The sequence below is a fragment of the Pempheris klunzingeri genome, chromosome 5, assembly GCF_042242105.1.
Source record: "Pempheris klunzingeri isolate RE-2024b chromosome 5, fPemKlu1.hap1, whole genome shotgun sequence".
Lineage (NCBI taxonomy): Eukaryota > Metazoa > Chordata > Actinopteri > Acropomatiformes > Pempheridae > Pempheris > Pempheris klunzingeri.
In genome coordinates, this window is record NC_092016.1 from 7,895,022 (window position 1) to 7,915,116 (window position 20,095).

General features: G+C 42.9%; 1 protein-coding gene across 1 annotated transcript in view; it reads right to left on the bottom strand.

Moving 5' to 3' along the window:
• LOC139200967 (DENN domain-containing protein 2A) overlaps positions 1 to 20,095 on the bottom strand; it is a 33,399-nt gene that overhangs the window by 8,260 nt on the left and 5,044 nt on the right. Inside the window, exons 2-10 of the mRNA XM_070830157.1 lie at positions 10,097 to 10,183; positions 6,378 to 7,421; positions 4,316 to 4,443; positions 2,704 to 2,816; positions 2,393 to 2,590; positions 2,016 to 2,109; positions 1,041 to 1,091; positions 714 to 901; positions 85 to 194 (exon numbers count right to left, since the gene is read on the bottom strand). Of these exons, the coding sequence (XP_070686258.1) occupies positions 85 to 194; positions 714 to 901; positions 1,041 to 1,091; positions 2,016 to 2,109; positions 2,393 to 2,590; positions 2,704 to 2,816; positions 4,316 to 4,443; positions 6,378 to 7,421; positions 10,097 to 10,182 (2,012 nt within the window). The 5' untranslated portion in view covers position 10,183. The remainder of the gene's footprint in view (positions 1 to 84; positions 195 to 713; positions 902 to 1,040; positions 1,092 to 2,015; positions 2,110 to 2,392; positions 2,591 to 2,703; positions 2,817 to 4,315; positions 4,444 to 6,377; positions 7,422 to 10,096; positions 10,184 to 20,095) is intronic.

Sequence of the window (20,095 nt, forward strand, 5' to 3'; positions counted from 1 at the left end):
CACTCTGTCGGGAAATCCCTGTGTCCCTGTTACGTTTTGCTTTTTTATGTTAAGTGCCCTGGCAGCAGTGAGACTCGGACTGACCTGGGGAAGTTGTCGACAGGCGCCCAGTCTTTGGCGTCAGGGAAACAGAACTGAGGAATGACCTTCAGCTGGTCTTCAGCCTCCCGCATGAACTTAAAGCTCCTCTCAAGCTGCAAGAAGAAAAGAGAGACAATGTGAAAACTGATATATGTAATGATGCTTGACGATTAACACCGTCAAAGTCTTAGACCATCATGTTTCACACACTCAGATTGCACACTGGAAGATACAAATAATGAACCGCACATCTTCTTTTTTTATTGCCGTAACCTGAACAGAATTTTAGATTTGTATAAACCTCTTCTTCATCGTTCATCATTAGTTTAAGGAAGTGATGACAACAGCCAAACGTCTCAATAAAATAATGAGATGATAATAATGATTTAAGTCTCGACATTGTTAACACACTATTGAGTTACTTGACATCACTGTGTATCTGTGCTTTTCCCAGAAAAGTCTATACCAGATGCTCATAAGCTGGCATATAGGCTGTATTATTACAGCTGGTCTGGTAGGAAAGTAGACATCTATTCAGATAATATTTAAAAATGATCTTTCCTTTTTTTTAATAAAATTTCCAGTTTCTCATTTTGGATAAGTCCTCTAGTAACACTTCTGTCTCCTTTTACCTTGAGAGGGAACTGCTGTGTGACTTCTGGCAGGTATGGGACTCCTGCTTTGGTCTTGTGGAGCGCAACAACTATGAAATACTCAAAGAGTTTCCTCTCCTGCAACTCCATCAGATCCCTCTCCAAGGTGCGGTAACGCCCCGTCTGCCTCAGCATGGACTGGACTGACACCAGCCGCTGGCTGTGAGCTGGGGGACAGAGAAACATAGTTAATACAAGGATTGTTTTTGTACATGTATACAAAACAATTGTCCTTTTATTGCTAGGCATCCCTTATGGATGCTTATGAAGCTACTATATGTGAGAGTATTTATTTCCTGTTCTCACCTTTTAATTTCTCCTCCGTGTCACTTTCCGACTCACTGTTCTCATCTGTCACTAAATTGAAGAGAAGCAAGGTAAAAGAAAACAGAGTGTGAGGAGACCGCAATTAACAGTCGCAGGAAACACATGGAATTTGCTCTCATTGCTTTCATTCCAGCCCTCTAACACCTCCCAGTCCGCTGCAGCATGGGTCAGTCTGAAATGACCCCCAGAATGTAGCCTTGCCCATAAAACTAAGCAAAGGCATTTGATAGGTATTGTTCCTTTTATGAAGATAGACCTGTAAAGTATTTCTGGTCAAACTGAGAGTTGTATGAAAAAGTAATCTGCGATTTCAGTGATGTTTGCATTGAAAAACAAAACTGATGATTTTTTTCCATTTGTAAAATGCGTCATGTCCAAATAAAGTTGGGACTACAAAATTGTAGTTAGAGTTAGTGTTAGTAGTGAAGTGGTAGTATGCCTTTCATACTGAATGTTGTGATCTGTTTTTTACAGGATGGGCAACCTAAAAAGTTTCCCCTCTGTATCAAAAGTTCAAGGCAATCATATAATCCATGTTCCAGATTGTTTCTTTACTTAATCAAGTGCAGTAATGTGTAACAGGACTGAGGAAATGTTAGAGAAAATCACCTAGCAATGTTAAAGAAATGGAATCCTGGATCCTAAGCAGGATGATCTGCTTTCACACCAGAAACTAATCACTTGTTCCTTGGACCATGGCCTAAAATTCCATCAACTTTTATTGAAATCAGTTAACGAGCATTTGAGACATCCTGCTAACTAACAAACCACAAAGAAAAACACAATCTCCTTGATGGAGGCATTGCAAAGGTGAACATGATTCTTCTTACAAGACAAACAAAATCGCAAGTGAATTAAGATTTTCTTTCACTTCTTTCAAAGTTGATGTGAAGCAAAAGGAAGGTAAAAAGAAACAAGCCTTTCTGTGGCCTGCTTTCATATTTGAATCCTCACCTCTCCCTGAGCTGGATTCTGTAGACTGAGACACTCTCTTCATGCGTTTCTTCCCTCTCCGCGCCTCAAAGATGCCATTGATTTTCAGCACCATCTGTGGGAGGTAAAGGGGAAGAAATGTTCATCTTTAAGACCTTAAACTAATAAACAATATCAGCCAGGCTCTGACCAAGATCATTTCAATATAGCTTCTGGGAGGCCTTCCTCCAGGCACACTTCTCACAGAAAACATCCGTCAGAAAATGTTCCCCTGCCTTACTCATCCCCTGACGGCAGCATGAGTGGACCAGCTCCGAACCTCCCGGAGCGATACACTGGACCATAAATCACTGACAGAGCAGCGTGAGCTTTGTGAGAGGCCTCTCAGACTCTCATACCTTGGGGATTTTCCTCCGTCTGCGATTGTACGGATCTCCGGAGAGGCAGGGGGTGTCGTCAGGGCTGCTGGGTGTGGAGGGGGGGCTGATACGGGACGGAGAAGAGATGCCAGTGTCCCTGCCAGTCTTGCGTAGCTCCAGGAGCTTGAAGCTTCGCCGCTCTGAATTTTGTCTGAAGAAGGCAGGCTTGGACAAGAGCTGGGAGCGGGAGCAGATGGAGCAAACCATACACATTAGAAAATGATTTTAGTATAGAACTGCTTCCTTTAAATTTCCTTGGTTTTTATAGAGATGTATTGGTGATCAGGTACCTTAGTTGGCGTATCAAGAATAGGAGATGAGGAGACAGGTGAAACACATTTGCTTCCCAAACAACTTCTCTCCAGCTCAATATCTTCGTAGGGATTCTCCTTGGATGGAGGATCTTCAGAAGAGAAAAAACATTTTTTTTTTTCAAAAACTGAGAAATCAACATCACCTGGATTACACAACAGCCTCACGCAAGTTTTCCAAAGAGCTGATAGAGTACTCTTTCCACATCAGTCATGTTTGTTTGGCCAGACGATTCCTACTCCAGATGTGCAGAGAGCTACCAGAGGCAGCAGTTTGCTTACCGAGCTCATATTTCACTGTGATAAGATGCTTGCACAGCTAACGCTAAATGTAACTCTAGCCACCGGTCCTCCCCTGCAGATAAGGAGTGAGGAAGTTTCATTTTCCAGAACCTGCGTCTCTTTCTCTCTTTGTCTCTGTCTCTTTGTATCTCTGTTCTGCTCTATTGATCCATCCGCCAGATGTGACCTGTAGGAGTCGGAGAATAAAGAGGGACGTTCAGTTCCCTGCTCCTTCTCCCTCTGAGGAAAACAACGGATCGGCGTTCTGTTTTTCACATTGCTGGCCTATGAGAACTAATCTCGACGGTGTGTTTGTATGTGCTGTCAGCTGTGCACATGTGAGTCAGTCATCAAGGCGTACGGCGGAACACATGTAGTGGTGACAGTTGCTTTCCTCTCATTCTGAAAACACCGTCAGGCGTGTGGATGGAGTGTTTTAAACGGGTGAATGACAAGCTGTTTGCATGCGGATGTTGAAGACTACGTGCACATAACAACTATCCACCATCGCTATCTATATCGCTGCCTCCTTGAGCTGCTTTTTGAGTAGATCTGAATGGATCTGAGTTACTTTACCCATGGGACTCTTTAATGTCTGAGCATTTTAAAGAACAATAGTACTGTGTGAAAGGAGGAAACTATAAAAGAATCCAAAATAACCTTAGGCATCAATCAAATATAATTAAACTTAATTTGATTGTTGCAAGCAAGCAGCACTCACTATACACCAGTCTCTGGAATGAAAACCAAAGACACATTGAAGTGATTGCCAGTAATGTGCTGTGGCTCTAAGGCATTCATATGCCCCCCGCTGCACTGACGTTCACGGTAGCCAACCTCAGCTACACAGGACGACCTCACACAACGCCGCTATTGTACGTTATGAAATTAAACAGGCTCTAGGTGGGGTTGGCATAACACAGCAGACAATAAGGTAGGAACGTAGGTCAAATTTCTACCTATAATTTTTAATAAAAGTGAAGCAGCGTGCCTCTAAATTAAAACTGGAGCAGAAAAAACAGAGCAAGGTAAAGACAGCGTGGCCTCCTCGTCACCTCTGTTACTGAACTCTATGACTCACACTGATATGAGAAATGAAACGAAAAGTTCACGCAGTGTATGATGGGTAAGTAAGACAACCTACAACACACAGCACAGTATTCTGCAGATCTAAATTCACAGCCCACGAGGTTGATAACGTATTACTTTGATATCACGTCAGAAACTTCATTTTCGAAAGATGCAGCAGCTTTTATCAAATTCCACTTGAGAAAGTAAAGATAAAGGTGAGATATGTATTTTTTTTTACCTATTATGTCCTCGTAGACATTCTCCTCTGATAAAGTGCGTGTTAGACCCAGTCTGGACTGAGCGTACCAGTCCACCCTGCAGCTTTCTGTAGACGACTGGAGCAGATCCTCAAATTCATAGGACTTCCTGGCGGACAGAGCATTACAAAGATTTAGGGGATTTGCATGCCATATACAAAAAAAGAGGAAGGAAGGATTTTTGACTGATGTCTCTCATTGAATATGTGCTCATGTTGATGCACTTAAAAATGCTTGATATGCCAAGCAGGAAAACTGATGTTACCAGTTTTTAGTTGCCACATCTGAATGACCACATCTGTGTTTCATCGCTGCAAAAGATTAAAGCCCAGTAGAATGAAGTGCACGCAAGCATCCGTGGTCACAAGCGTCCCCACATGCATGCACATACATACAATTCAACTAAGTTGCCACTTTATTAGGTACAGTTTGCTACAGCCATTTTAATATATTCAATATAATGCCAATGAACCTTTCTGAAGCTTATTTATCAGTTTGACTTACAGTGAAAAAAATTTTCTCCACCTCAATTTGGCGCAGAATACTTGATAGCACACTTTTCTTTTACGCAGTATAGTGTTCTATGATTTTTAATGCTGTTATGTTAATGATAACTTTCCTGCATACTGCATATTAAAACTAGCCATCTGGCTAAGTCTGGCTTATGTACATTATAATGATGTCATCTTTTGTGCATCTCTGATGTATAAGTTAAGTAAAGTGAATTACCATGGAGTTCAATCAACAGCTTTTTGACAGTTTCAACAAAAACTGAACATCGTAAGCCTTACAAAAGTACAAATTATTCTACGGCTCTTGCATGACATTGGTTGAAGCTAGGTGTGCCTAATCAACTGTCAACTCAGTGCATTTGCTAATGTACAAAAATGCACACTGCAATGGACACATAGAGACAGCCTGGCCAAACAAAGGGCTTGACATAGCACACTTGAGCAGACTGAGGCCTCCTCATATGGTATGGAATGTAACAGACCCAAGCCAAGTGCCAAACAAGAATTCAGACCACTGGAGAAAGTGAACAATAGATGTACTCCAATACTGCAGTGTTCACATTTTTTGGTTTCCTTACTGAGCATTATTTGTTTGATTGTAACCATCTGAATGTGAGTACTACTTAGAGCACTCTTGAAAATTCCAACATATTAACTACTCTTGGCAGCATAAGTGATTCAGATTCTGGATCAAATTTTACGCTTTACAAGTACACACATTTTCACATTTGGAATTTCTAACTAATGTCTGGCAGCTGATTTGCAACGGCCAAAGGTCTTGCACAATCATTTTTACTGTCAAGGCTAAAATTCTTCAAAAAGCAAAGGGCTCACACCATGTTGTTGTGCCCCTCCGGTTGAGTATTGGAAGGAGGAATGAGTTAAGTTGAGTTGAGTTGATGTATACATTCCTCAGATCCAACCAATGAGCTCATTCTTAAGGATATTTAGAAACAAGATGATGTCACTGGTGGTTTTGATTTACAGCAGATGTGGGAGATGATCTTCACCTCAATGGTTGGAGTCATCACTGTTAAGATATGTTTTTTTTTTTTTTTTACGTTTTTTTTTATTTAGCTTTGGGGTTTAGACAAGACAACGTTTCTACACTGGGTGACATTTACTGTATTTAAAATGTCCTTTTAGCCATGTCAGTGGTATGGGATGTGCATTTCAAGCAAAAATATTGCTCAATAGTCACTGTGAGCTATTTGAAGATTCTTTGAATATTAAAAACAAGGGTAACAGTTGTTTTTTTTTTCGACTTTAATGATCCCCTTACTTTTCTTTTCATGCTACAATGAGGTTTACATTTGTGGCTTTGAGTGAAATGTCTCCACAACTGTGGAAGTACAGCTATTAAATTGTTTCCAACCTTCCAGCTTCAGAGCCACAAGTGTGGCTGTAGAACTTGTCAGGACATAAATCATCAAGATTCAGATAAAGGTCCTAAGGCCTAGGACGGTGGAGGATGCTGTCAAAACTAATCATGGCTGTCCACATTTTTAGTTCTAGTTTCTTATTCTCTTACCTGTTACTGCTGTCCCGGTGTTTGTCAACCCAAGGTCTCCTGCAAACTCCAGGTGGTGGGCATGTGGGTAAAGGTGGAGGAGGAATGGAGGGCAAAGGGGGTAAGTTCCTCCTTCCCTTCCCCGAACCAGGCCCTGAGGCTGGGGTAGTGGGGGGTGTGTGGTGCTGGAAGGTTCTCTGAGGTTTAGGTACAGGGTTTATAGATGGAGCACCTGGCTCACTGTATACGTTTTCTGGATCCCCGTCCCTCCTCCTTCGCGACCCGCCGGGACGAGTCACGTCAATAGTCCCAAAAATGGGCTCATTGGCCCTCTTTTCTGTTTCCTCCAGCTCCTCCTTTGAAGGAGGGCAGAAGTAATTCCCTGGAAATGCCAGTGAAGGTCTGTCAGGAGTGTCCTTTGTTGCCTTCTCCAGTTTCTTAACATGAGTTAAAACTGTTTTCTTGTCTTGGGGTTGTTCTGTTGGCTTGGCACCTCGAGATCCCTTCTCTATGATCACTTCTCTGTCCTTGTTAGATGGGCCCTCTGAAGATTTTGGCTTTGAATCCCCCAGCTTTCCAACATTCTCCTTCCCTGAGTCTTGCCTATCCCAGCTGACAAACCTCTTGCTATCTGTCCTTTGGACCTCCGGAGCTTTGGGTTCCTTTTTCCTTACTGTCTCAACTTCCTTCTGCGTCATGCTCAGTGGACATGTCCCTGTAGAAGTTAGTGGGACAGGCTCTTTTTTGCCCTCCCATTGTGAGATCTTATCACGGATACTGGCAGTCTTGACTCCTGCTGGGTTCTTGTTGTGGTTCAGCTTGCCACACAGACCATTCTCCATGTTGGGAGTCCGTGGGTCGGTGGTGGTGGTGGCTCTCCTGTGAGCCAGCATGGTGTCAGGAGGACCCGGGCTGTCGCTCAGGCTGAGTAGGGGGGAGAGAGGACGCTTGGTGGACACAGCAGGGTTACCCTTGTCTCTGCCCCCTGGCGACCCGCACACCTCTTGGCGCTGGGGCACCGCAGATGACGGAGCCTCCCCGACCTTCAAGCCACAGCACTGGAGCCTGGAAAAGAACCACACACAAGAAAATGAACATACAAACTTCACATATATACTTAACCCATAAAAGGTCTGCAAACACCCCCCAAACAGGCAAAATATTCTGTATTGTAAAGCAAACATACAACACTCTCAAACACCGATAATAAGCCTTCAACAAAAACTTCTAGAATTAAGCAAAAAAAATCTGCCAATGGGGGAAGCAACCATGAGAAGATATATAATTATGCTTGACACTAGACTAATTGTCTTTTGATTCAGTTTAAGGACTTAATTTGTTAAACCTAGCTGAAAAATATTTTGCCATACATTAATATCTTACAAAGACAGACCAAACACTTTAATAGTCCAATGCAAACGGTGCTTGACATCATTATTTATAACTGGTAAAAAATATACGATTTGATCATCCAAAAAAAAAAAGATATTGAAGCTTTCTTGAACTGCCCATTTTGTAGTAAGGGGCTAAGGTGTATTTCACGATCAACAGACTGGAAGGTCCAAAACGAAACCCAAACGAATAGGTAAAACATACAAGGAGTCTTCTCTTGTTAAGGACACAGAGCTATCCACTGAGCCACTGCTCCAACTTATTTGTGCTTAAATATAACTAGATAAATAGAGGGAGAAAGCACATTGCACTGTTGTCAACTCTAATAACTTATAGTGCAATAATTTTCATAGAAATGTCAATTGTTGCCTTCAGTGTACATAGTAAAATATCACAATACCCATAGCTCTTAAAATTGGCCATGCAATGTGAACACTTACAATTACATCCAAACAGATCTTTGTTTTATGGGGTAAACAAGAATTCTTGTTAAAAGAGTTCAGACGTATGTTTGGTGCCTCTGTTTCAGCAGTGAGTCACTCCTGGAAGATTACTGGGTCATGACTGTTTGAACTCTGGGTTTGGGGGTCAAAGTTTACAGGCTACACACACACAGCTATTTCTGGAGAGGAGATTAAAGTATACACAGAAGAGGGGAGAGGCCCAAGTGTAGACGTGCATCTTTTCTTTTCTACTCCCGACCCTCAAAGCTCAGTTTTGGCCCAAGGACCATTCATCAAATGATTGAATTTCCAACAAACAGAGGAAATGTGGCCTTGCTGGGTGACTGTTGATGACATTGCTGGATGTGAAAGCCAACAGTCATGCAATCCAGAGGAAATCTCTGGGGGAAATTACTGATTCAAGTTTCCTTAGAGACCTTAAAAGAAAAGAAAAAAACTTGATATTGTAACTGACCAGCAAGGAAACTGAATAATTCTCTTCCAAATTGCTCTGGGTTTTATTACTTTGGCCCCTCTCTCCCCCTCTCTCCCACCCCCCTTTCTTTCTCTTTTCGTGTCCCTCTGTTGAAACAGCAGTTTTTATTAAGCATGAAGCAACAGAGGGGAAAAACTAGGTCAAATAGAAAAGCCAAGTAAAGGAGGACAGGAGTAGGTAGGGGGGTCGAGTGAAGGAGTTGTAGAAAAAGTGGAGCAGATGGAGGAGAAAATTGTGTGTTTCCCCCATCTAAAAAAAATACACTTGTTTGGGATTAAGACACAATATAGATATAAAGATATAAAAATGGGCAGTATGGAAACCATGTCTATCACCTGCAGCCAAGGATGGATGGAGCATGGAGATGAGGGTCACTGAGGGTAGAGGGAGGGGGTACAGGGGCACAAAAGCATCTCTGAACAGCTGAGCTAACACAAGATCAACGGATGAGAAAGTTTGAGTTTGAAATGGGCAAAAAGAAATAAAAGAGAGACAAAGCTAACTTTTTGCTAATTATAGTCCTCCATATGACAATTCCCCAGGAGAAATGTATTGAGCTTTTACACAAAGGTAACTACAGTAGCATGGCAGACCGTCTAAACAACAGACATTTAAATCTTCCACTAGACAATCCCTCTGATTGGCACAAACCAAAATCCCTTCATTATAATCTAAATAGCACTAATGAATATTGCTAGGGTGACAGAAGGGACCATAGAGAGTGGTCACAGTGGCATTAGACAGTGGCAGCAGGGGGGCAGTAACAGTATCCAGATGCCAGATGGCCAACTCTGGCCTGCTCTGCATCTCTTGCCCTGCTATTGTTATACTGCTGACCCTAATGGAACGGTGTGTCTCTAGCTTGCTTTAGAGCAGTAGAAAACTTTCTGATGGTTATGGGAAAAGTGCAGTTTAGGCCTGAGCAACATATCGGGGAGAATAAGTAGAGGTATAAAATGGCAGAGTAAAGTGAGTAAGGCTAACACACCACATCCTGCTGCAGTCTGAGGATGTGCTAGCTTCAAACGTGTTTTTCCCCAAGGCAAAGTTAAAGAACTGTCACATCAAATAAGGTTATGAAACGATTTCACCTTCATGTTTGAGAATGAATTATTTGTGGACAGCTTTTTGTATTGTAGGTCAATGTCACTTAAGAGTTTCTGGCTTAAAGGTGCACTTCAGCAATTTAGTATTGCTCGTAACTTAACGTAGGTGGATCCACAAGAGATGGTTTAAGAAACATTTCTAAAAATGAAAGCTGGAAATGATGAGAAATACTGACTTTCGGGTTCTCCAGTTAGGCCCGACCATTTCCATAATATTGGCGGTCTATTGGAGGAGCTATAGCTCCTTCTCCAGTACAAAGAGGTAGAAATTAGAGATATTATATTTGCTTTTGAGGTACCTACCCGTTGACTGATTGGTAGATACAGTTGTCAGTGTTTGTACAGAGCAGCAGGGCCCTCCCACCGGTCATGGTGCTAGCAGCTGGCATCCTGCACAGTCACACGAAGAGAGACACAATTAGTTAGTAGAATATATTTGTATAATGGGGTGAGTTCATTGTGGGTGGACTGTAAAAGTTAGTTGAAACATGCGTGGACGCAAAGCAGACCTATATTTCAGCTTATAGGTCATAAAGCTGCAAAGAAAAACATTTACAAGTCAAACTGCTACAGAGCATAAATTCGGAGTTGAAAATATTTCAGCTTGTGTGTTTTTTTTAAAAGACATGCCCATTTTTACTAAAGATGATACACAAAAATAGGCGGACATACAGACTGACAAATGAGAGTTAGGTCAAAAGAAGAGTCCCTTAGGGAAAATCTTCAAACTTTAGTGTGTGAATGTAAACTACCAAATAACTCAAACCTCTCATTTTTGTGGCTGGAGGAACTCATTTCTAGAACCAAGAGTAGCGGACCTCACAGGCTGCATGGCATCCCCACAAAACTGGCAATCCCCACTTGATTAGTAATTGGAGGATACAGCGGAAAACAAAGCTTTAACAACAGCTTGCCGACAGGCATAAACACACATTAGGTTCCTGCACCCATATGGCATTATGGAAAACGTAGGGAATATACTACAAGCTCCTCATTGTAATATAATTAAGCTCCATTAGGAAAAACATCAGTGGCATCTGGAAGCCAGAGAAGGGCACTCAGTTCAACTTTTTAAGGTTATCACTCAGTGTCTCATATTTTGCCCTTGCCAGAACAGATTTCTGGAGTATTTTCAAGACAAGCACTGGACACATTGTGTTTTTGCACTTCAGACCTTCTCTGTAAACTCTCCTTTCATTCCAGAAAATAACTTCCTTAATGTGAAGAGTGTCTTCCAGTGCTACGCAGTTCCCTCTGTTCTTTATTACGTTCAGGTTTTGCCAAGGCGAGTGTGAGAGTACATGCTTGGCCAGTTTGAAATTATTACTTGGTCCATTTGTCAGAGTATAATGAAACCAGATCCACTTGGAGTCTAGCAAGACCATCCGTATGTAACATCAAATTAGAGCCGCTGGTGCACAGTGCTCATGACTTGGCCTATAAAAGCTGGCATGGAGCAGGAGGGCTTAGCCTCTGTCTGGCACAGATTTGGTTAACATGAGGAAGGAGGAAAGGTCAGGGCTAACTCCTCTTGGCAGGTATTCACACATTTGCTCTTAAGTAAATGTTCAGGTACACTAATACATGCTTTGCCACCCAGCTGCACACTCAAACACAAAACCTCATATAAAAACACACCTACATAGATCAACACATGCTGCCAAACAGTCCACACTCAAGACCAACTTATGGATGTGTGTGCATGTTTGACTTCAACCAGATGTGCAGTGATACTTTAGGGTATCTGTAGGCAGCAGTTAAACATTTCCTGAGGATGGCCCAAATCCCCCTCCCAATCCTCTCTCAATAAACGTGCATTAGCTAACCCTGACACTTCTCTCCCTTGGCCCCGGACTATGTAGGGAATGTGAGCCTAATTCAGCCAAATTCCACAAATTGTTGTCCCAACTGGCAGCGAGACAAGTCGTGAAAAAGTCACCGCTTTGGTAGATTACGTAAAAAATTGCAGCCAAATAGCTGAACTCTTCCCTGAACTAACAACATAATTGGCCCTCTGGGTCCAGTGTTTTTGAATTGTTCTGGATCTTTTTCTTTTCCAGAATGAATGGACAGTACAGGAAAGTTGCGGTTTCGTCTGACTAGAAGTAGAGTTTAAGTACAGTATGTCATCTTTCAGCTTCTAGTTTTGCTCACGGCTTAGCTTACAGCCCTTCATTTCTTTGTCTTTAGCCCCCCATCAGCTCAAGGCCTAGCCCCCCAAGAGAGAGGAGGAGGGTTTGCGTCAGCCATCCACCGGCCTGGAGGCCCAAATTATTTTCAGCTGTGAGCCGAGCATAGGTCACATGTTTGAGGGGAAACATCAACCAGTTTTTTTCCTCCCCCTCCTGATTCTTTTCTCCTTACTAAAACCCAACACAGAAATGAAGAACAGAAATCCTGCATGGAAAAGGGGGTGGGCAAGGAGGACTATAAGGAATGTATAGAGCCTTCTAGTTTTACAGTTTCATTTTTTTTTTTCTGGGTTGGGGAGGGTGTTGCGTATCACAGGGAGAGAGGAAAGATGGGAGATATGAAGAGAGGGAGCAAAATCGGACAGGAGAAGGGGTTGGGGGGACAGGGGTTGTCAAAACTAAAGAAGAAAGTGGATATTGCAAAGAATAATACAAGTATACTGTTGCGTTGTGAAAACAGTGCAGGCTTTTAAGCTGTCCCACTTCATTATTTGGAGCCCCAAGGCGAAAACAGAAAGTAGTTCTGTTCAGTTGAGATTCTAGTGCCTTAAAAGGTAATTTGGTATTTTCACACAACTCTGACTTATTGGGCCTGAACATATCCCAAACTTGACTCATAAATGCAAGTGCTTCTCAGCATTCGCCCTAACCTGGCAAGCAGTAGTGTCTTCGCATCTCGTAAAAGCAGTAAATTTGACAGCATTGCCAGTTTTACAGCGTACGGTTACTGAGGAAACTCTTTTCGGGAACAGCGAAGGCTTTTGTCTCCTACAGCTATGGACAACTTTTGTTAACCCTGACCCCCAGAGCAAGATGGCCACCATAACAATGCCGAGGCTGAGGGAAGCCATCTGCTCAGGCCAATAAAAACATCACGGGAAACTGCAGCCCTAAAGACCTCCACCTGCCCTGCCCCCTCCATCCTTAGCCCTGTGAAGTGTGACAGGCCGTGGGCACTGCAGCAGAGGAAGTGGTATTGTTCATCAGCAGCTGGGTGGATGAGTGCTGGGTGGAGGAGATGGTAGTGGAAAGTGTGTTAGAATGGAAAAAACACACGACCTAGAATCATCTGTTAACCTGTTTGTCTAATGTTGGTTTGAGCTTATTTACTTTATGACCTGAAGATAAAAGCCATTACACAAATGTATTTCATTAAGAATAGCCTCCAGCCACGGCCTCGGATGAAAAAGTGGTGCTCTGTGAGCAGCACACAGCCCTAAATGCCTTAAAGCTTTTACTAGATAGAGTTAGCAGCAGTCAGGGTCAGAGTTAGGGCATCGGAGCCAAGCATCAGTTGCATAACAAACCCTGCAGGAGATTTCTATCAGCGGATGGACACTGGGTATCTCGCCATGAACGGATTCTTATAAACATTCACGCACCACTCAGGGAGGGATGTTGTTGTTTGTTTGGGCTTAATAGCTGAAGCGTGGTGTTGTCTTGCTGTAATAAACAGGGTGTAATGCCACCTTTTCTAAGAATGTACAGTAAAGTGGAAAGTTGAGATTTGAGGCATGGGGGAGGGTGGGTTATGGATGTGAGATAGTATGATACTGAGTAGAAACAACTTTGGTACTTTTACTACGAGTGGGGCAAAGTTAGAGATACAGATCTGTCGAAAAAAGCAAGTTGAAAAAATTTCAAACAATTCTCATTCTCAGTTCTCAGGGCCATTTAGATCAGGATGATTGTACTGAATCCCAGATTCACTGTCCCTTGACGTCAGGTTTGCAGTTGGGCCCATCTCCACAGCACAGGTCACTGGACTGACTCCAAACACTACACCTCTGGCAGCCTGTGTAAACTAAGTATTCTTTGACATTGGTCTGGTCATAGAGTTGTAAATGATTTCCTGATTCACAAAGACTTGACACACTCGTGTACATTACGTTACCCAGCACAGATCTTTTTTTTCTCATAGTGAAGCCACACAATGTTGGAGGTAGGTCAAATAATCAGCCTGGACTCATTCAGTGGTAATGTGATGACACACACACACGTGCACACACACTAAGTTTTCCAAGATGAGCTGTTCGCTGACACTCTTCACAGTGCCATGCAGCCCATGATATTGCCAGTTGGCCTTTTTGGTTAGCGTCTTCGTTGTGTTAATATTAACTGTCGACTGTTGCTGGTAATCAAAGTTTTGCTGGTGATTTTGAATTAGCTTTATCACGCTGCATACAGGAGGTGCTGTCAGTGTTTTGTATCTAGCTTTATCAGGCCTTTGAGTTGTTGTCAGCGAGCTGTTGGCTGGCTGCTGCTTTAGCGCTGTGGAGGCCTGCCTGCCCGCCTCTCCCCAACAGCTGCTTCTCATAAAGATTTCATCTTCCCCTCTATCCCTCTGTCCCTCCATCCCTCTGTCCAGCCCTGCAGAAACAGCTAACACCATGACATCATCATCCTGTGCTTGTTCTTCCCAAAACTGCTCGCTTTTTCTCTCTGTCACTTTGAAATACCTAAAAAGGACAAAGTCTCTCAAAGCCCACGCTGCATTTCACAGTTATCGGGACATGGAGTCACACAAGTAAAGAAAGCAACCAAAAGGAGGCAGCCCCTGAACCACGTGTCATTCTTATGAGTGAGATTTTACTCCAAACTGGGACAAGGAGAGAACATGATAGCTCAAAATGGGAAAAATAAACTGTGAGGAAAATTTTTGTCTTTACTTTCTTCGTTTTCTTTTTGCACCCACGCTGAGTTGAGGACCCTATCCCCTTCAAGATGTGGCTCGCTACAGCGCGTGCCAAAACCTTGCCTGCAATCAATTTACCGCACCACTGCACATTTAGCCAGCTCTTTCTGAAATGGCAAACTTGGCTGCTTATTTCCCAGTCCTTCACCCTTTTATTTCTCCCTTTCATTCTCTCTCTTTCATTCCCACTCAGTCTTGGAGTTGCGGGGACAAAAGTATGATGGAGGAGGGAGTGAGGGATTGCGGGGAAGGACTGAGGGGCACAGGCTTTTAATCCTTAGCCTCTCGCTTTTGTGCTGAACTGTACCACATCTTAACTTCCACAAATCTGGAGCAGAGATTATTCATGTACAGACAATTTGTTTTAAGCGCTGCAGGGTTGCCAGATCTGACATGAAGTGTTTGGTTTGAGCGATATGGGGATTTCACAATGCCTGATATGCTGCCTTGACCTGGTGGGCTTTGACAGGGTTTTGCCTGATTCCTGAAGAAGTAGAAAAGGAAGAGTTGATGGTGAAGGAAGCGATGTATGGAGAGGGGGAGGGAAGGAGAGGGTTGGGCAAATAAACAATGGAATTTTATCTGGGCTCAGCAGTCTGCCTCTCTCTTTTTCCCCTCTGTTTCTGTCTCTGTGTCCTGTTCAGGGCCCCTGCTGCTTTCCCAAGCTGATTTCATAGCAAGGCCTTGGACATGAGCCAAACGGGCCAACTCTATGACTATGTGTGCTTGTATCTGTGTGTGTATCTGCCCATGCATTGCACTGACAGCCAGAGAGTGAGTTACAAGCCTGGAAGCCACATACTTATTAAATTCATCCATTTTTGCTGCATGCCATGTTTGCCTCTCTTTCATCTTCATCTCTTTATCTCCATTTTCTCATTCTATCACACACATTGCTGTTCCATCAGCTGGCTTTCCTTATCGCTCTGTTCTATATCCAACCACAGACCAGAGGGATCTACATAGGATGATGTACAGTGGTAAAGATGCCTATCAGCATCTGGCCCTTGGGAGCAAAAACAAGCCATCCCGCTGCCCAGTGTCCTGTCCAAATGCACTGATAGTCCTCCTGCCCCGCTGAGCTGTGTTCCTCTTGCCCCTCCACTTCTCCCCATGCTCCTTCCATTGTTAGGAGAGGATGGACGTGAGACAGCATTGAAACTGGGTTAGCCACAGAACCAGACAGGAACTGACGGGGGATACCACAAACAATTAATTTCTCCCTGCACGATTTTTTGCTTATCTATCCACTCTAAATATAACACAAGTATCCATTGTTGTATTTCTAACGCCAGACATATAGCATTTCTTGTTATTGTGGTTGTAGTTTTTAACCAGGGGCCCTGACGGCCTGAGTGTCTACAGTCTATCCCACTGGGAGCTGGAAGAATACGCCTAAATATTACCTCAGAAAATGTATAAACAAACCTTAATTATAATTGGTGTCACAGAGAAGACCACTATGGGTGTAATTATGGACACAGACACAACCAAGGGACAAAATGTTTGTGAATCCTGTTTGTGTTTGTACAAACAAACAGACAGGAAGTGTGACGTGATTGCAGGAAGTGGAAGTAAGACTGACCTCCTGTGTCTCCTGAAATGAAGTCATCAGGCTTTTGCGCAGCAAGTTTTCTTGCTTAAGCATTCATCCCATACAGTAAGAACTTGAGTTCGTAGTTGATAAATGGAACAGTTCCGACTACCACAAGGTCAAAATGGCAGCAAACGGAAGGAAAACTCTAGACAAACTCAGCAAAATCCTCCTAAATGTCCTTCTCACTTGCTCCACCTGTCAGAGTTTACAAATGACCATCCAGTAACAGTTTAACCACAGGCTTTTAATGGGGAAGCTCTCCCTTTCCCTTTGGAGTTTGTGGCTTCCATTCTACATTCCAATGACTGCAAATGGTGCGGCATGCAGGCTAATGATGCACTTAAGTCTACAAAGTGATAAGCCCCTCTAGAAAAGTTTGAATGGGATGCCTTTGGCACTGTTGGCATGATAAAAAGTGAAAATTGAGTGGATAATTGAAAACGATTTGTGGAAACTTTTATGTGCAGAGGATTTTTTTAAACCTGGACTGACCTGGTAGAAAATTGGATTATAAATGAATTCTTCCATCTCAATAATGGCTTTAACCAATCACCACAAGTGGCCTTGACTAGCTCAAGGAAGAGAAGAGAGGCCTCTATAACGTAGAAGAGGACAAAAACATCCCGATGAGAGGAGAAAAAGTAGTGGATGAGGAGGATGAATCTGTCTTGGAGGCAGAGCAAACAAATCTGTGTCTATCCCCCCATCTGGGAGAGGGTGTCATGTTACGTCTCCTTACAGACTCTGTCCAGCATCTGTCCTTCGACTCCCTCCCACAGACATGTTAGCCCCTCCTCCCCATAGACAGAAAGCTCCCATCATCTCCTGACTCATCCCTAGTCTGCTCCCAATTACCCCGCTGGCTCCGCAGACCAGTGCCCATGCCAACTTTTGTCAGGGCCGCTTTTAAACAGCTTTCACTTTGGCCTAAACACGCCCATCAACGCTGCCTCTGTGAAATCTAAAAATCCACATTTGGCACGTTTGGTACTTCAGCTTCAGAAAGCCCTGTAACATTTGGTGAAGCTAAAAGGCCTCACCTTCCCACCTGCTTTGAACAAATGTGCTTCTTGGACTGTTTAACAGCTTCTGAAACCACATTTTCAACAGTAGAATCGGGGGCATTGGGGGCAACCTGACTTTATACAGTCACTGGTTAGGTGTACAATTGTGAGAAGGTAAGCAGGGTTTGATCTTTTTTCTCTTGTACAGCCAAATACATCACCATGAATGCCTTTGAGGAAAGACTCTGAAAGATACAGTTGCACAGACTATTTTGTTAGAAGCACACGATATTGATGTGATACTGATATAAGATAGATGAATTGTTTTTATCTAATCCAAACTCCTCCATAAATATATTTGCTTATTTTTAGACACTTTAAATGTTGCTACTTCTTGCAAAGCCATATTCTACTGTTTCTCTCTATAATCTTCTCAGCCATGTATTCAAAAAGCATGGCCCCAGCTGAAATATCTCGACGGGATGGATTGCAATGGAAATTTCTACAGATATCCAGTTACCCTTGAGGATATATTCTAATGATTTTGGTGATCTGCTGACTCCCTCTGTAATGCCGCCATGATTTTGACATTTGTGGTTTTGAGTGAAGTGACATGTCTCAGCAACTATTGGGTGGATTGCCAGGAAATTCATACATTCCCTAGGATGAATACATTTTGGTGATTCTGGGACTTTTCATCTAGCACTTGTGCTAATTACAAACTGGTAGCGTGTTTACACACTAAACCAAGATGGTGAACATATTTTAACATTGTACCTGTTAAACATCAGCATTAGCGTTGTCTTTGTGAGCATGAGCATGCTGACCTTAGCTTTTACTTTTAAGCCTAAGCACAGCTTTGCAGAGCCACTAGTGTGATTATAGACTCGAAGTCAAAGATGAATTTCAATCTGTTCACGTTGGACAATTAAGCTGTTCTGAATCTGAAAAGCCCGCTATCCCTGTAAATATTTCTGTATTCCGCTCTCCTCCTGCAAAAGACAAATTAATACACTTCAGGGGCTCATACAGCAGTAAGGAACAAGTCCTTGGTGTAGATGCACCTGTGGTTGGAGCACTGTGGTTGCAGTAAGCATAAATCATCACTGACAGAGTAAATACAGCCAATGACAGGAATGTTTGCCAAACAAAAGAAGCCATGGAGCTCTTCCTGGCAATGAGCCTTGCTATTTGGCATACAGTGATGAATTTTAATGGGTGAGTTAATTTATAAACACCCACAGGTAATATACCAGGTGACAGACACACACCGTTTATCATCTGCGACCACAGCCGTACCATGCCCAACACAGGAGACAGGTATTGCATGTCTTACAACTCAGACAAAACCTGTCTCTGCTGTTAACAACACCCAAGGGGCCTGGGTTTTACACACACATGAGGAAGTGTCATTGAATACACTATCATTCACAGGGAAAAAAAAACAATGCCCTACAGAGAGCAGTATTTACAACTATCTGATATTACATTGTGCTGACATACAATGTGGGCTTTTTAAGCCTAATGGTAAAACCTTTTCTCTCTTAAACAGGCTCCACCACAGAGAAAGTGCAGCAGCGAGTGGACCTGGTAGATCCTTTCACCAATAACCTGGCTTCTTCAGCGCACTAACATTATTCTCTGGGCCCCAGATCAAGTTTCTCCTCCAAGCCGCAGTCTCTGAGCTGAGCTCCAAAGCCAAAATCCTCTCTTCTCCTTTTCCTTCCTGTTTTTTTCCCCCTTTGCTTTTTAAGGGTTGCGCTTGAGAATTCCCACCAGAGCTCCCCGGTCCCATCCCTGCTCCCCTGCTCCTCTGCATGCCTGCACAGAAACAGATTTTTATAATTCACCCGCCGATCCCCGGGGGAGCCGAACAAGGCGAGAGCTTGGGAAAGTGCTCTTCCGGAGTGTAAACTCCAGAGTCACAGTCAGAGCCGACGTTTTTGACCTCCACACACCCCGTGACCGGCAACTGTGAGTCTGGGCCAAGACCGCCAGTGAACAAAAAAACTAGTGAAATGAAGAGGGGTGTTTAGCACTGCTGAAGCAAGCCAAACTAAACGGATCTAACGGTGTGCGTTTCCATCGTCATCTCCACAGGACAAATTGTACTCAGCACATGGCAAATATGCTTTGAAGGCTAAATTTTAGTCTAAATCAGAGCAACTGCAACATGCTTGAGGCATTTCTGAAACTGCAACCATGTCTGTTGATCAACTAATTGATTAAGCATTTCAGTATTATATTAGAAATACTGAGCAATATAACAAAAAGAGAGGTTTTATATAAAAAATGTATATTTTTGTAAAGTAACTGAGCCTATCCCTATGCAAACTACACATCTATACAGGATTAAAAACGACTGATGTAGATTGACACCAGGTCAGCAGATGCTACTTGACACTATACGGAAAGCTGCATAATAAAGGATGAGATTATTGGAACCATCATTACGCTGGAGACAGACAAAGAAATAACCACTACTTTCCCTGCTCCAGAACTTAACAAGACAGTGTTTAGATATGATTTGGTATGATCAAAGCTCCTCTGTGTCTACAGTGTGTCTGGAGTATCTACTCATTAAGTTGTTACACTTGGATGAACCTCCAGACACCGTTTTAATTCTCATTATAAAGTGGATCCTTAAATTGACAGGTAAACAAAATTCTTTTCGTGCTTAACTGCTAGAGAAGAGAAGAGAAGAGAAGAGAAGAGAAGAGAAGAGAAGAGACGACAGAAACTCCTAAAATGATTTGACGTCAATTCTCTTACAGTTTTTCCATTTCAAGTATTACACGCACACGCTGCACATAA